We start from the raw sequence: 19,128 nt of genomic DNA, 5'->3' as shown, positions 1-19,128 counted from the left end.
TATTTGCACAATGCAAGACAAGGGGCAATCCATGCCAACAGAGAAAATCTGTAGTTCAACCAAAAACTGAGAGAAGTCCTTCTTTCTCAGCCCGTCCGTGGCTTTCAGTCTCCAGAGTACAACACAACATCGAGCTTTAACGGGTGCAAGCTTCCATTTACTCTCTCCCTATGAAAAAGGGTCTCTCCTTGCATGTAAACATACCAAAATTCAGTGGTAGACATCTGTTGTTAGTGCAGACACCACGCTATAGCAAGCACAAATTCCCTCCAAAGCAAAAGCCAATTAATTGCATGTCTTACAATTTGTTAAAAAGAAACAAACAAAAAAAACCCCTAAGTTTAATTGCTTTTTAATATAAAATCTTTACACTTTTTGCAGATGATTATGTTATTTCAGTTTATTATAAAACATTTTCTGTTATCATTAAGTGAAAGTTAATAGTTTTCTGGTGTGGTGGCTGGAGTGTAGTAACTGCAGTGACACACCAACATGAATTTTAAGTTGCTGAATATGGCAGCAGTACAAATCTGACCTGCCAGCCAGAAACAATAGACAGAAAAATCCAAGTATATAAAAATTAGAACTTACATTTTTCAAGGTATTGAGCTTCCCTTTGTCACCAAAATAAATGGTAGAACATATAAATGGCAGAACTTTCCTGGAGTACAAGGCCTAAATAAACGGTTAGAGGGTAACTGCAGGTCTGCAAGCTTTTAGAGAGAACTAGGCTTTTCAATGGTTCTTTTTCCCTGTGAAAACTGCAGACATTTCATACATTTCACTCTTTTTAGAAAAATGAAAGCAGACAAAAAAGTATTATTCAAGTTCTTCTACGGCTCTTCAGAGAACACAAAATTGGGGATGGTGCAGTGTTTTACATTTTGCTGAGAGAGCTCTGCAGTCAGATGGAGATGCCACCTTGGTCCTGCTCTGTAAAGTGAACGCAGATGCAAGCTTTGATTTAGACATTCAGTTCTATATCAAAACATTTAAGTCAGAACTTGCCACAGAAATCCTTCAGAAACCGCATGGCTGCTCCATGTCCTTGAAACAGCCACAGCTGTCTGCCTCACTGAGGCCCATCCCAAAAAACACAACACATTTTGTCTCTCTGTGCTCTTAATAGGCTTCCGTTTACCTGCTGGAGTGCAACCTGTCAGCTTGGCCACCTCAAATGCCTGCAAGCCTCAGTGGTATTTGTTTCTATCCCTTTTGTTCAAAGCCAGGCTGAGTAAAGTCAGCCAGGAGGGTTTGAGCATCAATACGCCACTGGCAGATATTCTTAGAGGGAGCAATTCCCTGCCGAAGAGCTGGCAGCAGCCACCACAAGCTGCCCCTCTGAAGTCAGCTTTGTCCTACTTTACTGAGTTTTACTTATTCTCTAAGAGGTCACAGTCACGTGCACAAAGTTTGAGGAACTTCAGATGCTGTGTATGGTAACACATGGCTCACCACAGGGTGATAAAAAGAAGGTAAGAATTTAAGTAAAACTACCAAGCAGGAAGGGACAGAGGTGCTCCCATCCCTTGCTGTAACTGGGAGACAAGTACAGTGTTTCTCAGGGGAGCTCCAGGGAGTCTCCCTTACACAGCTCCTTCTAAGCCTGGGGTACAGCTTCACAAACATCCTTCCCTTTAATATCAATACTTGGCACTAAGACTGGGTTCACTGCATCTCTGCATTGAGCCAGCAGCACTCGTTTCTCTCAGCACCACACAATTCCCTCCTTGCTTCAGACATTTGGAGGGAAGCAAAAAGTGCTTTTGGCCCCCCAGGCACCTGCTCAGCACTTGGAGAGCCTCTGTTAATTCTGTCTCTGTGGTGAGCTGCCCTCGATTGTCCTTCCAAGGGCCACATCCTTGGAGCTCTCCAACCCATTTTGCCCTTTGTAGCTCCAATTCTCCTTGACAGGAAAGACTGCCTCTTATCTGCCTCAAAGCAGTGTCTCCTCAAAGACCACTCTGGACATGGGAAAAGAAAGGCAGCTTTATGTCACCCTGCCTACAAGGACACCTGCACTCCAGTTTTACTGGAGTACAGAGGTATCTCCAATCACCTGAAACTGTTTTTGGGGATCACCTACCATCAAACCCCATGGATCACATTCAGACCGACCACCAAACAGCACACTTGGCTCTAGCCTAATGTGGATTAGAAAGGTGGTCTGCACTTCCAGTTCTGTTCTCAGCACATCCTGCTCTGAAATTCAAACGTCTTAAAAGCTTTTCCTTCTCCTCTGCAACATCTGAGCAAGAGCTCACTGTGCCACAGAGCCCCTGATTTCAGAGCAGATCAGAATTTCTAGGTTACTGTTTCAAGTCTGACTTAAATTTTTTACACTGTCATCATCTAACAGCCCTGGTTTAAGAAAACAAATGCAGAAATAAGGTTCCAGCCTTTGTCTCATCTGGCCCTTGAAATTATAATTCTTCCACAACAGAGAAGTTAATTGAATTCCAATTTTAAATGTACCTCTAAGACAAGAAACACACTGTACACATTACAGCATCCCATGGTGAGAAAGAGTCTTTGATAGAATTAGAATTTGCTTTCTTGCATCTCAAATGCAAATTTCTCTGGAGATAGCTAAAAAAATCTGGTAAGAAACAAAAAACTCTTCAGCAATAAAATATTTTTAGTACATAAACAAACCAAAATATTCTCATTTGCATATGGTGCATCTTCATCTCCTGTGACATTTTTTATTTTTATCCTATATGACAATGCTACTGACAAACTAAATAACCAGAAAAAGCAGGCGACATTTCTGATGCCAGATGCTGAAGATCAATAGCTATTTCCCAGAGTTTATGGCATAATTAAAATTTGTAACAGGAATAATTTTCTCTTCAGCCCCTCAGGCTAAGTCTAGAATTATTGACTAAGTCTAAGTTATATAGTGTAACATTTGTTATTATGTTTATGGATAATATAAAGGATTTTATGTTTTTTTCATGTAATCTGGTAAGTATAGAAACAGTAACTAGGAAAGAATTCTCTGTATCAGGAAAGCAGGAGTTACAGACATTTAGTTGTTCAGGCATACAGAAGATAGAGTTCATATAATTATCTGCTAGTTAAGCTGTGCTCCAGTTTGCAGGAGGTGGCCACAATGCCCATGAAGCACCAGAAAACTGAATTTCCAGTCCCTCAGAGCTCACTGTGCCCTTCCTCCATAGAGGGGGTTCCAGGTCCCAGAGTCACTGGTGCTGCGAGGAGTTGGAACAATGTATGGTAATTTAAATGAAATTTACTGCCATATGGGAATGGCTATATATATTTATAACCCCAAGAGTCTGCCTATTCTTTCCTCTACCCAAGGCATACAGACAGCAAAGAAGAAGAGAGCAGAGTTGATCATCAAGGACAACTACACTTCCATAAGGAGGGAGAAATAACAATCCTGCACAACCATCCCATGGCTTGGGTTTGCTGTAACTTCACACTATCAGGTCAAATAAACTCAGTTTATAAGTGAAAAGATTATATAAGAGATGTATTTGTTTGCTATCAGCCCTAAAAACTTATCCCTGGGCAGTGGAAGAGTAACTGGATTACTTCTTGCTCCTGTCTCAATCAAGGCTAATAACAACACAAACCAAATTAAACCCTCCTGATACCAGTGCAACCCCATTCATTGCATTTTCACAAATAAAGCAAAACTAGAAAGTTGGTAAACATTTCTGCTGATGAGGCACAAGAACAAATACAGTCTGACTCAGTCCCTCTTTGCAAGGCTAGCAGGAATAAAATGTGGTAAACCTAATTGTGTTATGAAGGCACAGAAAATCTGAGTTTACACAGACAGCAGAAATGCCACTTTTAAAATAACTACTTGAAGTAAAAGATGAATATATATACAAATTGACAAAGCCAGCTATTATGCCTAGCACCATGGATTCACAGTTAACATTTGGGCTAAAAAGCACAGCTCCACTTTATGTAATTGTTTCTACAGGGATGGATTTAGTTACGTTTAGCTTATGCTTTTTGTTCTCTTGAATGCTAAGAGAGCTTCAGGATATGACCAAAATTTAACCAGAAATATGAAACTGGAAGAAGGCAGAAGCAGCTGGAGCAACACTCCAAGAGAGCTGACCCTTGGTACCAGCAGGCCCAGAGGTACCTGTGGCTCTCCACCAGCTGAAACATGACAGTGCACTCTAAAAAACCCAAAATTTTAAAATTTGAGTGAAAAGCCCCAACATTACATAGAACATGCATTTCTTTTTCAAGAGGGAAGTAGATAAGTCTCTTTGAAGTTCATTGTTGGTTTGCAATGATTTCTAGCTACTTGCCTGATGTACATAAAGTCAGTCTTTCTTGCTTCTGATTGCTGACTAAACACAAAATGAACAGTTTTTCAGTTATTAGTCTCAGTTCTATATATCCCATAAAATTAAGAGACTAGGCCTTGAGGGGGGCAGGGGGGAAACAGAACCAACCAAACAAACCTCACAGCACAAAATCAAACACTCAGGAAAAAAAAAATATATATATATAAAAACCTGGATCAGAATGACATAGCAACAAAAACCCAACCTTTCCTGTCTTTAAAAAACACATCTCCAGAACTCACTGCAAGACATGAGAGCATTTAGGACACTGTTCCACTGTGCTGATGATCAGTGGAGATGCTGTTTTTTCAAGAAAAGGAAAAAGACAAATAAAATAAAACCTCTCACCATCACCACCTTTTCCACTAGGACTATGGAAAGAAATCCCTGTATAGAGATGGAAAAATTTCCAGCCACTTCCAGAAAACTTCCAGTACTTGAAGAAGGAGGAAAAAAGAGAGCTTGTCAGGGCCTGCTATGACTGCAGAGCAGTCTTTAGTTTATGAACTAGTTCATATCTGCATAAGAAGTTTACATAAAACCAGGTCTCCTTTGCCTGAGCTGCTCAGACCACATTGATATTCCCCCCGCGCCAACCTCCGCTCTTTGCTTTTCTCCAGTAAGTGACTGCCTTTCACAAAAAGAGGTGCAGGAGCAGCCAAAACAAACATAATCCTTACCACACACACTGAACAATGATGTATTGGAGGAAAAACCAACAACTTCCCTTGGATCACTTCCCTAGCGTGCCAAACACTGAATCTGACAGACCCTACTGCTGACAAGGGCTTATTCCTACATTTGGTATAATTTCAAGGTTTAAAGCAGCTTTATGAGGAAAAGTTTTCAAACACTTTGCAAACATCATCCTTTTGCTGTACATCTACTATGTTTTCAATTTCAGTTTTACTTATTGCAGCAAGATGTTACTATCTTGTTTCATTTTCAAGCACACATATTAGGAGGCAATCATCTGCAACACACCTTTAAGAACTGGAAAGGATTGTGACAGCAAAACAACAATAATACCAAGCAGATTGGGAGCTGAGTCTTGGGCTTGATATCCAGTTTTGTGGTCAGTTCTCACCATTGCAGACAGATTCCCTCTTATCATGCTTCAATTTATGCAGTTTTCTCAGATTTAATATGCTTATATTAGTGATAACATTTGTGTAGAACTGAAATATCTACTCCTGATTTGTGAGCACATATAAACTGGGAAATGAAAGCTAAAAAAGCCCAGGTATTCCTGTGATAAAAGAGTTAAAAGCACCCTGAAAATGTTCAAATGACTTCAGCTGAAGTAAAAAGAGTGCTCTGTGCTGTTCCAGCTGCTGATGGCTCTGCGGGACTATTTAAATCTTGTATTTTTCGCAGCACCAGGATAGTGATCAGAACATACTTCTCCAGCTTTCTAGATTCACCACTTTGAAATGAAAGTCAAAAATCTACAGGAGGCAGCAATAAAACGAATTATTTTAAATTACCCATTGTTACTGTACCTGGTTGGGGAATAGAGCCAAGCTGTGCAAGAAATGCTGTCACAGGAAACCCTTGCTATTATCATTCAAAAAGAGCCAAAAAGGGACATGGTGATGTTCTGTGAGTAACTGTCCAGAGAGCAAATCTCGACTTGCAGGGCTGAGGTCATCCAACAGCAAGGGGAGAGGAAGCACTTTCACAATGCACCTTCAGAATTGCCACCTTTTGTTAGAGAACCCCCAGTTAATAACTACGGCTGATTACAGCATTCATTAGCATTATTTAGATTCCTGCTCAAAAACACAAACCTGAAAGAAAATTGTTCATGTAGCCTAGGAAGCTGGGTAGACATGGTAGCCAAGAAGCAAGAAAGACATTTGAGACTGAAATGTGCTTTCTGGGATATTGCCTTCTCAATTCCCAGTGCTTCATGCAAGCATGCCAGGATCTTTATGTAGGCTCTTGATATTTTCCTATCACCTCTCTCAGCAAAAAGTAGTAGCTGCTTCTTTTAGACCGGGTCTGTAAATATTTCATGAAACTACATATATATTGATCTAAAAATCAACATCAGAACACAAGAACAAACCCTAAGGAACACGCACTCGGCGCTCATCCAAAGCTCAGATTAATTACAGAGGGAATCTGAACTTGCTGGAAACTGCTTTTAGAAATAATGCAGCTGTTTAATAATATGTTTGTATTAAATATATATATATTATATATATAAATGAAACCAGTTATAAAAATGTTTAAGTTACGTTAATAAACAGCACATAAGGGAGCCCTGAAAAAAAACAAATTTTCCATGATGTTTTATTAATAATGTTCATATGACTCCCCTCACTCTTGCTCACTTGTGCCTCTCAAGAACCAGAAGAACAAGCTGCATTAACTTGAACTTCTCAATTCAGCTCTCTCCTCTGTGGGCCAGAGGCAAGCATGGATTACACACACTTAGCAAGCCAGCAAAGCTGCTACCATCATCTAGCAACACAATACAGTGTAAAATCAATTACAGCTCATGTACAATGTCATCAAATTAAAATTTACAGTAATTGCATCTTGTGGGGCTTATACTGTCACATTCTCCAGTAAACAGTACTTAATTCATGGGAAGACTGAAAACAACAACTTGTGTGAAGGGAACGGATCTCGATTCTAAAAGCAAAAAACCCAACAACGACAAAAGAGGGAAAAAACCCAAAGCACCACAAAAGTACAAGCTGCTCCTGGTGAGTTTCAGTGCATTTCCGAAGGGCTCTCGGTGCACTGCCTGAACCAGGAACCAATCCATGGCTGGCAGGCACAGCCCCATTGTTCAGAGCTTTGCTCTTTTCACTTGTCACACCCCGGCTGCGGGAACGGGGCTCTGAACCACTGCCAGCAGCAGCAAAACAACAAGGAGCAGAACCAAGAGTTAATTTAGTCTCTGGGCTTACTGTACTTGGTGCAAAACAAAACTGCTGTGACGGCAGAGTGACCTTCTATTTACTGATTGACCAGATGGCGAGAATTACTGACTTATGTAAGCCCCAAGCCTCCTTCCCCATCTGACGGCTGCTGGGGGAAATCAAATAAAGGGCTCTGCGTAGTCTTTAGGGCTCCAGCCTAATCATCACAACACCATTAGAAGAAAATGCTGCGGGGAAAGGCAAGGAGGGAGCAGGACTGAAACCCTGGATCCTCAAAACCAGGTTTTTTTTTCACAGCAGAACTGAAGCCATGGGTACAAGCAGAGCAAGGTTTGTGCACCTGCTGCCCAGGCCGTATCTCTTTGGCTAATGAATAAGTGAAGCCAGCCTCCAGGGCTGTCAATCTGGCACCTTTAGTAATTCACACAAGCCTCAAAGTTCTCTAAAAATAAATAACATGAAAAGGAACCCAAGTTGTCTCACTAGCAGTGGTTTTGACAGGTATCTTGAGTAATGTTAATCTTTGCGCCTTTCTTTCCTTAAAAAATTCCAGTTGAATCACCAATTATTTGGGACAGTTTCTAAAAACAAGCACACATGGAAATAAGGTTGATGACAACTGGAAAAATGAAACTGGGGGTGTGCATGTGTGTTTGCATGTGTGCACACACAGAGTTGTTTTTTTTTAAATCAGAATTACTGTGCAGCCCTCATTCTTGTCTCATTTCCATTAGTGCAAATCAAGAGGAATTCCATTTGACTAAGCTCACTTAGGCTAATGGAGAAAAGGCACGAATTAAGCCAGAATCACAGTCATAGCTCCCAAAAGACCTGTATAAAATACAACGAGCTTGAAAATATTTTCCATCAGTTTTATTCATAGATTATATTGGCAGCAGTGAAATAGCTCCTCACATACAGCACAAAAAATAAGGTTGGAGTTAGGCTGGACAACCTTCTGAGCAGCAAACCCCTGTAACCACAAGTCAGGTCCTGAATGAAGAAAGAAAGAAAGAAACAAAACCAATTCTTGCATTACCGTGCCTGAAAAGGCATTTAAACCTGTACAGCACTGAATATTCCTACTGCTTTAATGAATATTAAAATATGGATCAAAATCTAATTTGCCACCATATGTTTTCTGGATCATTCTTACATACTCATTAACATACAGGAAAAAAAGAGAGAGAAAAAAAGAGAGAAAAAAAGAGAGAGAAAAACAGAGAGAGAAAAACAGAGAGAGAAAAACAGAGAGAGAAAAACAGAGAGAGAAAAACAGAGAGAGAAAAACAGAGAGAGAAAAACAGAGAGAGAAAAACAGAGAGAGAAAAACAGAGAGAGAAAAACAGAGAGAGAAAAACAGAGAGAGAAAAAAAGAGAGATAAAAAAAGAGAGATAAAAAAAGAGAGAGAGGGAAAAAAAGGCAGTGGAATAGAAGTTCTCTGTGAACTAAACCTGCTCCAGCATTGATGGAGTTATTCCCTATAAAATATGGAAATCTGAGACACACATTTGAAACCCTGGATTACATGCATGCATGCATATAAAGAATAACTTCAAGGGAGAAAATAATAACACATCTTGTCACTGACTAGAAAGTTACCATTCCAGCTCTCAGAAAACCTTTTGAAAATTTTACAATGGTTTAAGGATTCTTGCAAAACACAAAACAGATACAAAGCTATATGCCTTCTATACAGAGCATGAGAAGGAGACCAGGAAGGAACTGGTAAAGTCAAGCAAAAGAAAAGCATGGGCTGAATGTCAGGGGAAAAAACCCACTGAATGCTAAGAAGATAAAATAATGGAATAATTCCCCAGGATGATAATATTTTTTGGGATGTTAAAACAGCCTGTTGAAAGAAAAAAGGGCTACTGGGAAAACATTCTTTCTCAAAGCAAAAACTTGACATTAATGTTGCAAAAGAAGGACTAAGCAAGATTTATGAAGTGTTGCATTCAGGATTCTAGTGAAAATTTAAAATACCTAGGACAGAATACTCTGTTCTTACAGTTAGTCACACAAGTGCCCACAAGGGCTATTTTGCATGCATGTGTTGGTGTAACCTCAGCACAACCCACAAAAGGAAAAAAACACAAAGGCAACAAGCTGAAATAAGGCACGAATGCTAAACAGAAACAACATCCTTCATCTCCCTGCATCTGCCATGCCCTGCTCACATGCAACAGGCAGGAAATCTGTGCAAAATAGTTGTGCAAAGCACTTCCTATCCAAAAAGCATTTTCAGAATGTTTAACAAAGCTACAGAACAGTAACCCCAACATCCACAGATCACCTTAAATTTAAAGCAACCTTTATTGACAGTACGGTGCCAAATGCTTACACGATCTTATCAGACCTTTCCTCGCCCTCCTAAATGCAAGCAGTGGGTTGTTTTTTTTTTTTTTAAATAATGCATTGCAGAGATGAGTGATGTGGATTTCCTCCTTTCCCCAAAACACATGCAAGGACAAGTCCCCTCGCGTGGACACGCTGCACAGCCGGCAGCAGAACAAGCTCCCGCACGCAGGGCAAGGATGCCCCAGAGCTCCCGACAGCACAGCATTCCACGTGTGCTTACCTGGCTGGGCTGCACTTGCTGCACTGGGCTCATTCTCACCCATTTCCACAGAATTATAAACTCCCCTGAGAGGAGCCGAGCTGTTCCAGCCAGGGGACGTGGTTGCTGTGCAGGTTCTGACCTCCTGACTTTGCACTGCGGCACGGTAACCCTATACCTGACTTTCTTCTGGGAATAATCAGTATCCTGCTTCCTGAGCTACCTGGGCCTGCCTGACCTGTTTCTCTATAAACTGACATCATATCCTTTGATCTGCTTTGATTAACATGTGCTTCAGGCAAGGCTGCTTTGTCTCCTCTTTGCTCTCCCGCTCCTTCGCTCCCCACCCTCTCCTTTCACTTTCTCACACAGGCTGCAAGATGAAGAACTCTCTGGTTTCGTGGCAGGTGCTTGGGACAAAATGCCAAAGACCACAGATAATTTGCAACAGCTTTTAAAGAACCTCTGAATTTGTATTTCATAGGAAACCTAAATGTAAACTATCAAACCAGCGTCTGGGATGGGAACGTTGCAGCTCTCCACCGAAGAGAATGATTGCTGTCCATGCAGAGCCCCTTGGCAAATCTTTGCAAAGAACCTCAAAGCCAACCCATCCTTCCCCTGCCTTTCCCAAGGATTATCCCCAAGGAAAACGCTTTCCTTCAACACTGCAATTTCAATATTGTTTTGATTGTTTAACAAAAAGGGCTTCTAAACAAAACAAAAGGTTGTTTTGCTTGTCTTATCCTCCCTCTCCAGCACAAGGAGATAATCTTATCCAGCCACACTCCCAACTGAGTTACAAGAAAATATTTGCTCTTTTCTGCCACATAAATCAAACAACAGGTGTCTGATACATTTGTAATCAATTTGTTGAAAAAGCACACCTGTCTCTCTGCCTTCAAAGTTAGTTTTATTTCAACATTTACATTTGTAACTGCCAATGACAAAAATCAAAGAGAAGACAGCGTTATTTTAAAGGAACAAAAACCTGCAATTTAAAAAATGTAATTAGCTCTCCCCCTGTTAATCTCCATCTGGATTACATTCAAAATGGTCTAATCAATAGCCTTAGAAAAAATTTTGTAATCCAGAAGCAATTAAATCTGTTTTTAAAACTAAAATGTATTGTTTTTCTTCCTTTTTTTTTAAGTATTGAAACAGAAATACAGAGGGTAAAAACAAGAAGATGAGTTTTTCAAGATAATTCAGGCTAGGTAAAGTGTACTTCTCAAGCAAAATTTCTGAAACAAGCTACACTAATTCAAACAAAAATCTCATTTAGGAGTAAAACATCCCCACAGGCAGTAACACCGCTCAAGGTAAGCATCACATATAAGCTGAAGGAAAAGATATTTGTGTCCTGAGTTTTGCTATAGAAGGTAAATTAGACATCCCCCAAACCTCAGTCATAAGCACAGTGAATTCCAAAAGAAGTTCTCACTTGGTTCCAAGAAATGAAGGAGTTTAAAGAAAATGCTCATGCTTTATTCTTGCCTGATTATTACATTAGTTGGGTTAATTTGACTGCTCCACAGCCAGAAAAGACTCTTTACCAAGAAAACAAATAGAGAAGAATAATTAACCTAGGTCTGAAATTAGGCCTTTTATTATTTTATTTCTGTTAGCAAGCTGAACTATTGCTACACATTTCCCTATAATCAGCTCATGGCCCAAAATTTGCAGTCATATTTCCTACAATTCACCAGGCTTGTGCATCCTACTGTCATTTACTGCCAATGAGCTGAAGCTGCCCCTGGCCAGCTCGGGGTCAGTGCAAGGGCTGAGACTCCAGCAGACACCTGGGGAATCTCCCCAGCTGCTCTGTGACTTCAGATCCAATGCTGAGCATCATCTTTGAATTGATTCACTGAGTTTTCACTGGGAAGTGCCAGTGAAACATTCCACTGAAACACCCGTTTAGTGGGTGGAGGTTTTCAGCTCAGTTCTGGTGCAGCTTCCTCTGCTTAAGGACAGAGACTAAATTAAGTAATTTAGGTGTTCAGAGAAATGAATAAGTAAGAACTTTGGTGGCTTTGTGTTTACCTCAAGAGGGAAAAACCAAAGTGGTGTTTCCTGAAGGCTTCTGTTAGGATAGCTGCTGGACAACAAGAGCAGACACTGAGCCTTTATTAAAGGCTCTGTGTCTATTCCTGCTTTTCAACCAGGTCCCTGTTAAGAAAAGAGATACCCAAGTTGCACAATCCATTCCTGGGGACAACAGAAGAGCACATACAGAAACTTCTCCTTGACCACCAAACCTGGAGAAGTCAAAGATTTGGTGCTGAGCTTCTGTAAACAAACAAGTTTGAGTTGCTCTATTTTAAAAACACATGTCTAAGAAAAACAAGTTTATTTATCAATGACCTTATGCACTGCAAAGCAAAATATATTTGATAATTAACTGATGAGAGAAACATCTAAAGCATTTCTGCCCTCTCCAAACACAAACTGTCCAACTCTTGAAAGAGAAATCCTTAAATAACCTATGTTATTACTTCTAAGCATGGAAAAAGCTACAATCATTAGTTTTTGCCCTCACTGCTGTACTCCATGAGGTGTCTCCCCACCTCCATAAAGAGAGCTACCCATTCCAAAGAAAATTGAAGTCTAAGGCAATAAAAATAACTCCTCTCCTTAGCTACTGAGTACCAGCACTTCCTTCAAGAGTAAGGTTTTGATTTTAGGCTTTTAGCACCTACAGAAGGATTTTGTAGTTACAGTTCTAGCATTTTCTCACATCACCTTCTGTTAACTCTTAAATATTTTTAAGAATTCAAGAGATGAGAGTGATAGTACTGAAAATACTTCTTCCCTTGAAATGAAGACTACAAGTGGGAATAGCGCAAAAAGGAAGGAAACTCAAGATTTTTCACACTCCCTCTCTCAACAATGACTGATGGTGAGAAGTGGCTTTCTTGCTTTTATGTTCTCCTAGAACTGTTTGTTGTGCTCAGCTGTGTGCAATGATTTAAATGAAGTGTTTTCCAAAGGAGGAACTCTTAATTCATTCACCCTCTCCAGAAAGACCCAAGTGTGAAAATAAAAAAAAGAAAGGGAAAAAAAAAAAGAAAGTGATTCTATGTATTTACTGCACATCAAATACAATATTTCTTAGTCTAAAGAGTGCATTTGACAGAAAGTGGACAGAAATGTAATTTCATGATTGTAGTGATCAGGGCTGAAAAAGAAAATTCAGTCATGCTGTGCATGAAGCCATGGCAAGCAGATCACTGCATCATCCTGCTGACACCATGGATGAATGTAAGCCTAAATTCCATGTCACTGGAAACAGAGCACACCCCACCAAAAGTGCTGAGAATTGGAAGAGGATATTAATTTTGTCACAAGCTTCCTGCAAAGCTAGAGGCCCTCACAACTGAAAGCCTTCAGAAAATCAAAGGTTTCCTCTGTGTGCTGGCCCAAAGCTTTCAGGACTCTCACTTTTACTCAAGAATATTGTTATTTTATAGAATCAATGCAAACAAAGCAATATCACCAACAGCTAACACCACTGCTGTCACTCTTTACTGGTAACAGGCTTTGTTACACTATTTGCTCTACAAAGGGAACAGAAATACACATTTTGGGGTTTGGTTTGGTTTTTTCTAAAGAATATCATCCCAGTATTTCCAAAGTGTGAATAATGAGACACAATTTTTACATATGAAATTGCAGAGATAACAAAAATAATATCTAGAACTGAAACATAGGAACTGTGACTATGCAGAGTTCTTCTACACAATTGCTAAGATGACTCCGATCCAGGCTCTGTGAACACTTGCTACTTGATAACCACGTGTTTTAAAGTGTATCACAGGACAGAAGCAGCCAATAAAGTTTCTTGCAGTGATCACCTGTCTGGCACCATGGGCTGACAGTTTTGACAAGAAAATAATAACAAATATTTCACCTTCAACAATGGCAGGAGTGCTGGGAGCAAAGGGACAGTGCCAATCCTGTCTGCCTCATTAAACCAGACGGGCACAGATTCTGATGTTTGTATATTGCTGGTGCTTGGGTTTTCTTGATGTTAGTGCTGGCTATTTGTTTGTTTTTAATAGGTGGCTATTTCATTTATCTCATGAAAAATGGTACAAAAGGAGCAGCATTATTTGGTTTTGCCTCTAAATTACAAGCAGTTGTTTAGGCTACAACCTCAATTAAAACAGGAGATGGGAGGGAAAAATACGTTCTTCCACAATTAAAATGGATTAAACACAAAAGAAAGGATAACCAGTCTCAAAACCCACAGTGAAAAAGGTTTTCAATGTCTATGCAAATGATGCACTAAAGAAAAAGAGTGAATCTTGCACAGACAGCACTGAGCAGTGAGCAAGGCCCAGGAAAGACTTACTCCATCATTCCTCGTCCTGCCCAAGCTTTATTTCCAACTCTAATTGTGCTATTCACTTTTCCACCAGTTACAAGGATGCCGTGGTATAAAACTTAACACAGATGAAAACATCACCTCTTTGGAACTTAGTGAGAAACAAAATATATTTGTTTCCATTTATTTCTAAGCATTAATAACAAGTAATTACTAAAGAGACCAGAAAAGGCTCCACAAGAACCACTCTGACCTGCAACTCACTGATGTGGACTGAAGAGAATTAAGAGTTAGGTCTTCCAGACCCCAGAGAAGGTGTTTTCCCCCTTTGGCCACTTTGCTGGGGGATGGTTGCACAGAGGAGCAGTCTCCCTTTTCAAAAGCATATCCAGCAAAATGACTGACATGCTCTTCAAGCTCTCCCTAATCCCTTGCTGAGTGAGAAAATCACATGCCAAGGGAATTTATTAGTATGCAGAAAAAGAAGGATTCATTATTTTTTGTTGTTTTGTTAACAATGCATACATTATTTCCACAATACCTGAATTATGGATAATTGTTCTGTCTCTCTGAGACTTAACAGTCGTGACATGATTGACAAATGCAACACAATGTGACCTGTTTTACCTTTTATGACCACAAGAAAACTCAACCTTTCTCCTTCTTCCCTCTCAAAATCCTGATCTGGAAGGCTGAAACAAGACCACTTTCCTTATAGAAGTATTTTTCCCTCCACAGAAAACAGGTGCTTTGTCAAAATGCAATTTTTAAAGCTCCTTTAAATTCTATTTTCTAATCAGTTCCTGCTCCTCAGTTTTCACTCCCAGAGCATTAGCAACCAAACCTCAAAAAAAAAAAAAAAGTTAGCAATCAAAATCAGCAATGGCCTCCTGATTCACTTTTAATGTTTTATACTTTCTAGTTAATGAAAATATAGGTCTGCAGAAAATAAATAACAACTCAAGCTTCAGCAGCTTCAGACTTCAGCAGCTGAAGGATGAGTGCACAGAAGCCAAAGCTGCAGACACATTACTGTGAAGTTGGTTTGCAGAAGGTAGAAAAAAGGATTAGTTTCTCCTGTTTCCTTCTAATTTGGTCTTTTCTGTATTCAACAAACTCCTATATTCATTAAACTCCTATGAAGGTCTGGTGCACAGAAGATGGTACCTTTCAATCTGGGGCTATAAATGATAGCAATGCAAAGTATACAAAATGTAATAAAAACTTCCCTGCCCTTTGATCCGCTTGATTATTTAGGAAAACAGTTGAATTAAATCAGAGCTTTTTAAAGATGCTGTTTGTTTGACTTAAAAATCTCTTCACAATTTATTTCTAGCACCCCTACTTTTGATGAATCTTGTAGTTATAATTGAAAGCAAAGGAAAAATTGCATGACAAAAGTAAGAAGCTTAAGGAGAATGGAAGAGCGAGGGAATGAAGAAAGTTTGTCAGCAAGAGAGCTCACGTTATAAATGCTAATACTAACTCCATCTTGCACAACTAAGAAGTAAATCTTACTATTCTAAGATCACATTAGGAAGCACAAAGTCTAGAAACCTAATACAGGAAATCAAAGCTGATTTCTAAATAGAAAAAAAAATCACCATTTTATTCTTACTCTTTTAGAAAAAGCACCTCTTCAAAGAAGGGTTTAGATTTTGGCAAGATGAACACACATGTCTAGATCCATCTAGCACAGCTGGGAAGGGCTGTAGTTTAAGTAGGTCAGCTTGCATTCCAGGCACATATGTAAGCTTTTATAACACATTTACTATATGAAATACAGTGATTTAATATGGAGATGGATTTTCAAGCCAACGAAGACTTAAATGCTGAAATATCTTCTACCCCAGCAAATACAGAAGAGCCAGGAACAAACTTACGAGTGAATCTTCAATCACTAAAGAATGCTACAACAAGAGAGCTGTAAAACACACACATATATAAAGATATATATCTCTGTATATCCTACAGAGAAACAATAATATGCTACAAAGGACCTCACAGTGTGGGACTGCCCAGTACAGCAGGACAGGCAGCTCCTGCAATCCACACATCCCATCAAGCAGAGCCTGAATCCTTCTAGAATGGAGCAAAGCAACCAAACTCTGCCCTGACACATCATCCACCAGGCTAAACAGGGTCTCTGACAAATACTTTTGTATTTGGACAAATGAGGGCACAAACTGAGCAGAAAAGCCTCTGGGCTGATATTCCCACATGACTTTCCTAGCCAGCAGACTTGCTGCCCTCTTGTGCCAGGTGTGGTTGTCTCCTGACAAAGCTCTGGTAAGCCATTCCCTTCACTAGCCCCACTGAATCCTTTGCTTTGATTCTAAAATTAAGAGCCAGACACAGTTAAGGGATGAAGAGTTTTTACCTGGGTATTTAATAAGGATTTTTATGGTGCAGCAATTTGCCAAGGTGGAACATGCTGAAATGCACACACATGGCAGATCACAGACTCAATTTTATAGATCTTGCAAAATTAGCTTATCTAACAAAGCTGCCCTAATGAAAGGTTTGAATGAATAGCATGACATCTCCCTATCCCAAAGTACGCCCCCCTAGATGGGTTTAATCCTAGTTTACAGGATGTGTTTTAGAGGGACCTCATTTTTTTAAGACAGATTAGGGTTTTCTGGCCTCCATCTGTGAGGTCTTTGGGATGTTTGGTCTTCTGGCCTAACAGAATACCAGGACTATGCGAAAATATCAGATTTAGGGAATTACAAGTATGCATGCTAAGGGTACTGAGAAGACAAAAGAGGTATATATAAAAGAAAAGGCAAAAAGTCATCATGGCATCACCCCAGCAAGAAGGCCTCCAGTATTTCCTGCTCCATCTCTGCTTCCTACTGCCTAAAAAATGTTAATCAGCCCCCGCAGGGACACCCACAGGGGAACGAGAAGCCTTCCCTGCTGCTGGCAGGCTGCAAGGTGAGCACAGGCTCCCTGCCCCAGCTGCTGCGTGCAGGGCACGGGTTCAGCCCAGCCCAGGCTCAGCCCATCTCCTGCTCTCGGTGACAGCCTCGCACACCACACCTGCTCACAGCCCCCTGCAGATGCAGCTCAGCTCCTCAGTCTGCAGCAAAGCACATCTCACTGGTTTTTAACAACCAGCCTGCAAGATCAGATGGGCAGGCACTGGGACTGCACAAAGCCAGCCTGAGGTTCTGGCCCAGCACAAAATCTGCATCCGAGTTGTGCTCCAGACTGAATAAATTCCTCCTTTTTTCCAAACTAGCTGTTAGATCAATTATTTACCGTAAGTAACTCCCCACACAAAGCCTTTCTAGCGTGGAATAACACTCTTCATTGTTGTTTGCCTCTCTGAATCAGCTTTGCAGTACTGCTAAAAAACAGAAGGAGCTCTATTTTTCCAGAGAGAGTAAAGGCAGCAAAATCTTATTCTCCCCAACTGAGTGGGAAAAAAAGACAAATTATTTTTAGATTAGCACTGTTTTCCATTTCTCCCCAAATCCACAATAAAGTTTTATTTTTCCCAATTCTAGTTGCAGCGCTGTACTCTTAGAAAACACAGCTGTTGGCTTGGTACTTACTTGTATGCAGTTATTGCATTGCTTCCTATATTTTCACATGGATTTTTTAAATACAGAAGCGACATAGGAAATTTGATCTAAAATGCATCAGCTATGACCCTTTTTCTCCTGTTGGATCATATGCTTTAACCAATAAATTGTCTCCATATCTCAAATGGACAGGATATCATGTAACACAAAACAGCACAGAAGCCAAAATGAAGGATGAGAAGCTAATTTTGTGTCCAAAATTAAGAAAATAAATTAGAATCTCACTTTCATACAGTGCTCATGGTACACACAAAAAAAAAAGTAAAATTTTTTAATTCTTGTCTGCTCTGGGTTGAATTTTCCATGACTTTCTGGGTTTCAGTTCAGTAAGAAATGAAGCAGCCCAACAGAAATTACTACAATATGGGTCAGTAAAAAAAGATTAAGATCCTTCCAAAAGTAAGGTTGAAGTGTCAAAACGGGCTGATTTAAAGCACCATACTATAAGTTTGCTTAACTAACATTTCAATCCATCCAATGTTTTAACAGATCAGTAATACTGAAATTTCCTAAGACAGCAACAGGCATTTCAACAGAATGCTGAAAGCATTTCATATACTCCATTCACATTCCTTACTAAAGCTGGACAACAATGATTTAAAGTTTAAAATTATTCCATTTGAATTGCAAATAAAAGAACATTTCTGGTAACATTACAGAAATTGGCTATGGTTTTTTCAACAGAAATGCATTGTACAGACAGTAATACAAACTGGTCACAGTTAAAAAAAAAGCTTACTTATTTTCTTGGTTCAATTATAAGTATTTTTAAGGTATTTTGCTATCTTAGAATCTGCTATAGGGAAGTAAGCAGCCTGCAATTTGGACACCTTGGACATGAACACAGATTCATCCTAAAATTTTAATATTTTCCTTCATTGATACAGCAGATTAAAGCACAGCTTAGACGCTTTGGGTCCAAAATTTCTGTAACACAAGTGCAGTTGCAGGTCCCTCAATGCTAGTGGTTAAATTTGGGTTAATACAGTTCTATCCACAGACAATTACACGTGCAGATGATGAGAAAGAGCAATCTTGCCCCAGACCAAGGCTGCCCTAAAGAATACAAGTTACCAGTCCAGAGCAGTTTATCCAAACTTTCCCATGAATCATCATGAGCTACGAAACATTTCTCAATACCCTGTAGCAAACTCAGGGCTTGTAATACAAGCATAAACCATTAAAAAGATAAATAGTAAGTCAGACACTGCAGCCTGCAAGAGAAGGAAGGAGAAAGCCCATTTTGTTAATGACACTGGCCTCAAGGCTTTGGCTGTCCAAACTGAAACTTTTCAAACCTTTCACCTGATTTTCTGAGGATCTCCAATAACAAGGAAGCAGTTCCACACAGCTGGCTGCTGCTGCCTGGCCTCTTGTGTTTGCTTGAGTACACAGAGGGAGAATGGA

The 19,128-nt window shown here is 39.9% G+C and overlaps 1 protein-coding gene across 19 annotated transcripts in view; it reads right to left on the bottom strand.

The window, feature by feature from the left end:
* The window catches only part of NAALADL2 (N-acetylated alpha-linked acidic dipeptidase like 2), a 410,260-nt gene that overhangs the window by 286,478 nt on the left and 104,654 nt on the right, over positions 1-19,128 (bottom strand). Inside the window, exon 4 of one of the 19 annotated variants that reach the window (XM_064385285.1) lies at positions 11,845-11,970. The exons of 17 other annotated variants lie outside the window; for them this stretch is intronic. Coding sequence is in view for 1 of the 2 variants with exons in the window: in XM_064385283.1 (XP_064241353.1) it covers positions 9,820-9,862 (43 nt within the window). In the remaining variant the exon portion in view is untranslated. Of the gene's footprint in view, positions 1-9,819; positions 10,017-11,844; positions 11,971-19,128 lie in introns of those variants that run through there. One more of the 19 variants, XM_064385283.1, reaches the window with a different exon arrangement.

Source organism: Passer domesticus, chromosome 11 (assembly GCF_036417665.1).
Source record: "Passer domesticus isolate bPasDom1 chromosome 11, bPasDom1.hap1, whole genome shotgun sequence".
NCBI classification, from domain to species: domain Eukaryota; kingdom Metazoa; phylum Chordata; class Aves; order Passeriformes; family Passeridae; genus Passer; species Passer domesticus.
This window is presented reverse-complemented; position numbering and strand designations above follow the sequence as displayed.